The sequence below is a fragment of the Cricetulus griseus genome (assembly GCF_003668045.3).
Source record: "Cricetulus griseus strain 17A/GY chromosome 1 unlocalized genomic scaffold, alternate assembly CriGri-PICRH-1.0 chr1_0, whole genome shotgun sequence".
Lineage (NCBI taxonomy): Eukaryota > Metazoa > Chordata > Mammalia > Rodentia > Cricetidae > Cricetulus > Cricetulus griseus.
In genome coordinates this window covers 232,950,608-232,956,607 of record NW_023276806.1, presented here as the reverse complement: position 1 = coordinate 232,956,607, position 6,000 = coordinate 232,950,608, and the positions used below count along the sequence as shown (strand labels likewise).

General features: G+C 53.4%; 2 protein-coding genes across 3 annotated transcripts in view; one reads left to right on the top strand and one right to left on the bottom strand.

Annotated features, from left to right (window-relative positions):
• Positions 1-3,312: 3,312 nt before the first annotated feature.
• On the bottom strand, positions 3,313-5,453 carry LOC118239534 (translation initiation factor IF-2-like). The gene is made up of 3 exons (XM_035451438.1): positions 4,965-5,453; positions 4,383-4,920; positions 3,313-3,467 (listed from the first exon to the last, which is right to left on the bottom strand). Exons 1-3 carry the CDS (start codon positions 5,451-5,453, stop codon positions 3,322-3,324), a joined length of 1,173 nt encoding a protein of 390 aa, XP_035307329.1. The 3' UTR covers positions 3,313-3,321.
• Ilrun (inflammation and lipid regulator with UBA-like and NBR1-like domains) overlaps positions 5,372-6,000 on the top strand; it is a 60,391-nt gene continuing 59,762 nt past the window's right edge. Inside the window, exon 1 of one of the 2 annotated variants that reach the window (XM_027389015.2) lies at positions 5,372-5,609. In XM_027389015.2, coding sequence (XP_027244816.1) covers positions 5,452-5,609 — 158 coding nt within the window. In that variant the 5' untranslated portion in view covers positions 5,372-5,451. The remainder of the gene's footprint in view (positions 5,610-6,000) is intronic. The other variant, XM_027389014.2, reaches the window with a different exon arrangement.

The following is a 6,000-nucleotide window of genomic DNA, read 5'->3' as shown; positions in this document are numbered from 1 at the left end:
AAAGAAGCTGAGAAAATGGAAGCTCCAGGCTTAGGGAGAGACAGACAGACAGACAGTGCTTCAGAGAAGTAGGTGGTGAGGTGGCCTCTGAGAGCCTGCATAGACACACACCCTTGTATATTTTTTACTATGTTGTGTGACTGTGTGCATGTTTATGCTGCATGTGTGGCTATCAGAGGACCACTTTTAAGAGATGCTTTTCTCCTTCCAGTGTGGAATCTGAGGCTCGAACTCAGGTTTCCAGGCTAACTCTGGAAATGCTTTTATCCACCGAGCCATCCCACCAGCCCAATAAATTAATCTTTAAGTGGAATAAAATTTCAAGAATAAATTACAGAATGTTAACCATACCTCTTTTTAGGTAGTCAGATTACAGGGAATATACATGTTCGCTTTTTTTTGTTTTGTTTTGTTTTGGTTTTTTGAGACAGGGTTTCTCTGCATAGCTTTGGAGCCTATCCTGGAACTCGATCTGTAGACCAGACTGGCCTTGAACTCAGAGATCCACCTGCCTCTGCCTCCGAGTGCTGGGATTAAAGGTGTGCGCCACGCCCAGCTTTAATGACACATTTTTGTTTTGTTTTGCTTTGTTAGAGCCAGAGTCTCACATCACCCAGGTTGGTTTCAAATTCACTCTGTAGCTGAGGCTAGCCCTGAATTCCTGATTCACCAGCCTTTGCCTCCCAGGTGCTGAGATTACAGTATGTGTCACCGTATGATGCTCTTTTTGGCTTTTTTGAGACAAGGTCTCATGTAGCCCAGGCTCACCTTGACCTTGCAAAGCAGTGAAGTCTGGCTTTAAATCCTGATCCTCTGCTTCTTAAGTGCTGGGATTACACCATGTGACAAGATGCCCAAGTCATCATTCTGTGTGCTAATTTGGTAATTTGTGTCCTAAGGAAGCATGAAGGAGGAGCAGAAAACCTGGAGTACATTGAAAGGATCTGGAAAGGATCTGATGCACTGCCAATGTCAGAAACACAAAGGCTTTCATTCTGATCACCCTGAGTTTTATTCCTTATGACTTCACAGCTGCTTTTTGTGAGATAGTTGCAACTCAAACACACCAGTAAAAGTAGAGTTTAATTTGTTAATCTTTAATCAAGTTGAACTGTTGAGCAAGCTCTCTGCAGCAACAACTTCGTTTGCTTACAGCACCGATCTTCAAACTTGAATACAACACAAATCACCAGGTGATTATTCAAAGACCCCTGGAGGCCCAGGCCCCCAGGATCTCGGTCCAGGAGCAAGATGATCCCAATCATCAGGCAGAGCCAAAAGCTTGATGCAAACAGCATGAGGCTTAACAAGCTAACCCCATGTTAGCTCGGGCCTTTCATCCATCCACCATGGCGGATGGCTAAGGAAAGACACTGTGTAGCCACGACATAGAGATTTTTTCGAGACAGGGTTTCTCTATGTAGCTTTGGAGCATATCTATCCTGGCAATCGCTCTGGAGACCAGGCTGGCCTTGAACTCCCTCCTGAGTGCTGGGATTAGAGGCATTCGCCACCAATACCCAGCCAGCATAGAGATCTTATAGGGCAGCAAAGGTGAGTGTCTAGGGGTATGCACAGGATTGGTTTGCCTCCAGGCTTGGAGGGTTTGCTCTGTGTTGATTGGTCAACTGGTTGTTATGGCCCATAGGCCCTCCCAGGGCAGTTGCTATACTCTGCCAGTCATTGCTGTGCATTTGTCTGTAAAGCATAGTGCCACCAGCTAACTTCTGATTGGTTCCTTGCCACGAGGCAGGCATCTGACCTCCTAGTGACCAAGGCAAGGTCAGGCAAGCACGTGCTAGGCTGCTATGGCTGCTAAAATGAGGAGCTGGTCCCTTCAGTTATCTTGAGCTGCAGCCCAGATGAGCTGACTTCAGTTGGGCTAACAAGAGTCACTCTTCAGAAGTCATCAAGGCAGCCCCTGTAATTCCAGCAATTAGTAGGTAGAAGCAGGAGGATCAGGAGTTCAAAGTCAACTTCAACTGCTCCTTTTGAGTTTTTCCAGACAAGGTTTCTGTGTAGCCCCAGCTGTCCTGGAGCTCATAAAGAACACCTGCTTCTGCCTCATCTTCATCCAGCTTAACTTTAGCTACTCTGTAGTGAGCTAGAAGCCAGCCAGCCAACCAGAGATACTGGTGACTTTGTCTTAAAAACAAAAACAAGCCGGCGTTGGTGGCACACGCCTTTAATCCGAGCACTCTGGAGGCAGAGGCAGGTAGATCTCTGTGAGTTCAAAGCTACCCTGGTCTCCAGAGCGAGTTCTAGGACAGCCTCCAAAGCAATACAAAGAAACCCTGTCTCAAAAAAAAAAAAAACAAAAAAAAACAAAAAAAAACTAAACCAGACAGGTGACAGTGGTGCAAGCCTTTAATCCGAGCACTCAGGAGGCAGAGGCAGGTGGATCTTTATGATTATGAGGCAGCCTGGTTTACTGAGCTAGTTCCAGGACAGGTTCCAAAGCTAAACAGAGAAACCCTGTCTCAAAAACTAACAAGAATTCATAGAGGCTGGGCATGATAATTCACACCTGTGGTCCAAGCAGAGTGATGGACACAAGTTGTTTTTTTTTTTTTTTTTTCTGAAATTCAGGCTATATTTGGTTTTTTTCAATGTATTTGTCTTTGAACGAAGTGTTTACCCCACTGGTTCTTATTTCCCTATCTGAAGATGGCAATAGTCATAACGTTGACGTGATCTGGTTGTGAAGATTGAGTGAGTCAGCCAGCATATGGATGAGCAATTCCTGGCGCCACAGTTTCCTTAAGCACCCCCACCCCCCATACCCTTCCTCTTCTCCTCTTCACCTGACCGCAGATGGAGTGGGGCACCAGTGTGTGGGCAGACTGGGATGTACTTGGTGGAAGGATGAAGGAAAATATCATAATAAATCAGAAATTCTTTGGGGGCTTTTGTTTTTGCCTTTTTGAGCTTTGGTTTTCTTCTCTTTTGCGTTTGTTACAAGAGAAAACCCAGTGACTTTTAAATATTTATTTAGTCTTTAAAAATTATGTATGCATTCTTGTAAAGATTTTTTTGTTTTGTTTATTAGTATGTGCAGTCTAACTGTGCCTGCACAGTCCAGAAAAGATATTTGGTTCCCTAGAAATAAGAGTCACAGGCAGTTGTGAGCTGGCTGAGGTAGGTGCTGGAAACTTAATTTGGGTCTTCTGCAAGAGCAGCAAGCGTCCTTAACCACTGAGCCTCTCCTCAGCCCCCTTCCCTGTGTTTCTGTTTGTTTGGTTGGTTTTTGGAGACAGGGTTTCTCTGCGTAGCTTTGAACATGTCCTGGAACTCGATCTGTAGACCAAGCTGGCCTTGAACTCACAGAGATCCACCTGCCTCTGCCTCCCAAGTACCCGTGCTTAGCTTTGTGAGTGAGTGCTGGGGATTCAAACTCAGTTCCTCAGGCTTGCACAGTAGATGAGTCATCTTCCCAGCTTCATAGCTCATGTTTTCATAGAGGGTCACTAAGAAAAAATGAACTAGAAGTTAGGCCAAGTTAAAAAAAACATCCTGCATACCAAAGGCCATCCCCTCATATCTAGTGCCTTGTACAATAATAGTTACATTCTGAATGCCCATGCTAGTTGTCACCCTTACTGAGCATTTCGTTGTATTTATATATGGTTACTTTATTATCTAAATCAACTTACAGGATGGGTCCTATTGTTATAAATAGTTGGCGGGATGAAAACTTAAATCTCAAATGTACATGGCCTAAAGCTACCTCTTGTCCCAAAAAGGATCTCAGGCAGCCACAACTGAACCTATATAATACACTGTGTAGGGGACTCTAGGCCTAAACTATTAACCCTCTTGCCTCCTCCTCCCCAGTGCAGGTATTTCAGGCCACTGCCACCTCTCTTGGCGGAAGACTATTTGTGTGTGAGCCAGTGCTCGTATCTGCTGGTGCACATGTGTATGAAAGCCAAAGATCATTCACTGTCAGGTGTCTCGTTTATGTTTTGAGGAACTGAACCTGACACTGATTGATTTGGGTAGGCTGTTTATGATTCTCCTTTCTCCTTCATATCCATGAGCCAAACACCGCCCCCCTTTTTTTTAATTTTTTTTTTTAAAGGAAGTTATCTCCTGCCCGGTGGTGGCTGCGACTCCCGCCTTTAATCCCAGCACTCTATAGAGGCAGAGGCAGGCGGATCTCTGTGAGTTCGAGGCCAGCCAAGGATGTTACGCTTAAAAACCCTGTTTCCAAAAAATAAAAAATTACAAGTTCTCACTATGCAGGCGTGGCCGCCCTGGCACTCCCTTTGTAGATCGGGCTGGCATGGAACTCTGAGGCGCGGGGTGAGACGGGCGCCAGCACCCTCGGCTGCCAGCCGGGCCCTGTGTGCGAGGGCTGAGCAGCCGATCAGCTCACCCACCCGCCTCCGCGACCTGGCTGTGTGTGGCAACAGGTGATGCTGAGGAGCCGCTTGGTGACAGGCGGGTCGGTACACTCACTGCGTGCCGTACTCCGGCGTGCTTTGTCTGGGACTTTAAGCCGGCACTGGACGGTGTGCTGGGCTCGGAGGCGTCGGCCTGCGGTCGCCGAGGCCGGGGCGGCGCACGGCGCTCCTCCAAGCGCGCCTGGGACCCACGCTTCGGGAGCCGCCGCGCCCAGGCTGCGTAACAAGGAGCAGCCACGGTGAACACCGGGGGCCGGGGGCCGGGCCGGGGGCCCCGGGGGCCGGGCGCTGCCGGCCGTGTCCCTCGGGGAAAGTCTCCTGAAGAAGCGCGGTCGGAGCTCTCGGCGGAGCCCTCTGCGCTTCCACCTCGCCGCCTTCTCCGTCCCCGAGGCGACTCCCCGGCCCCGGTCAGCACAGGGGCGGGGCCGCTCGCCCCAGCGGCGCGGCCCAAGCTCGTGACGCGGCGCGGGCCCGCCAGCGCCGCCCGCCCAGCGCCGCCGCCCAGCACCGCCCGCTGCCCCGGCGCTCCGCCGCGGTGAGGTACGCGCGAGGCGTCACCGGGTTTATGACGTCACTGAGGAGGGCCTCCCGAGAGGGAGGGGCGGGGCCGGCGGGCGGCCGCCGGCGCGTGCGCTTTGGGCGTCTGCGTGAGACGGCGGCGGCGGCCGTCCTGCGAAGCGCGCTGCAGCGGCGGCGGCGGCCGGCGGCGGCGGCGGCGGCGCCGGCGGAGGAGGCGGAGAGGAGGCGGGCGCAGGGGGGGTGGGAGGGGGGGGAGCGCGAGCCAAAAGCGAGCGAGCGAGCGGAGCAACGAGAGAGAAGAGAGAGCAAGCGAGCGAGGGAGCGAGCGGGGCGGAGCGGGCGGCGCGCCAGCCCATGAGCGGGGTGAGAGGCCTGGGGGCCTGCCTGCGGCCAGCGCGCGCGGCGCGGCCCAGCGAGCGGGCCGCCCTCGCGGGGCCCGGGCCCGGGCGACGGGCGCGGGCGCGAGCAGGCCCGGGCGAGGGCAGCTGGGCGTCCGGACGCCCCGGGGCCCCCCGGGCCCCCCGCCATGGAGGGCATGGACGTGGACCTGGACCCCGAGCTCATGCAGAAGTTCAGCTGCCTGGGCACCACCGACAAGGACGTGCTCATCTCCGAGTTCCAGCGGCTCCTCGGCTTCCAGCTGAACCCGGCCGGCTGCGCCTTCTTCCTGGACATGACCAACTGGTGAGCCGGCCCCACGCGGAGCCAGCCCTGCCCCGGGGGAAGCAAGCCCCGAGCCCGCTGGCGGGACGGGCAGGGCAGGGCAGGGCCCAGGCTGGGGAGTCCGGGCCCGCGGACGTGGGAAGAGGGGAGAAGCGGTGGGGCCGAAGCCAGGGCGCCGTGTGGTGGGAGTAGAAAGCCCAGGACAAGAGCCCTGCGTAGTGTTTTCCTCTCGACTAGCTGTGACGGGGCTGACGGTGACGGGACTGTGAGGGAACTCGAGGGGAGTGTGTGTCAGGTGCCCGGGCACGGGAGAGACCGTGTGTGAGTCTCCATCTGAGGAGAGATAAGGAAAAAAAAATACCCAACTTTTTCGGGGGAGGGCGAGCGCACACAGATGAGAATCAGCTGAGCA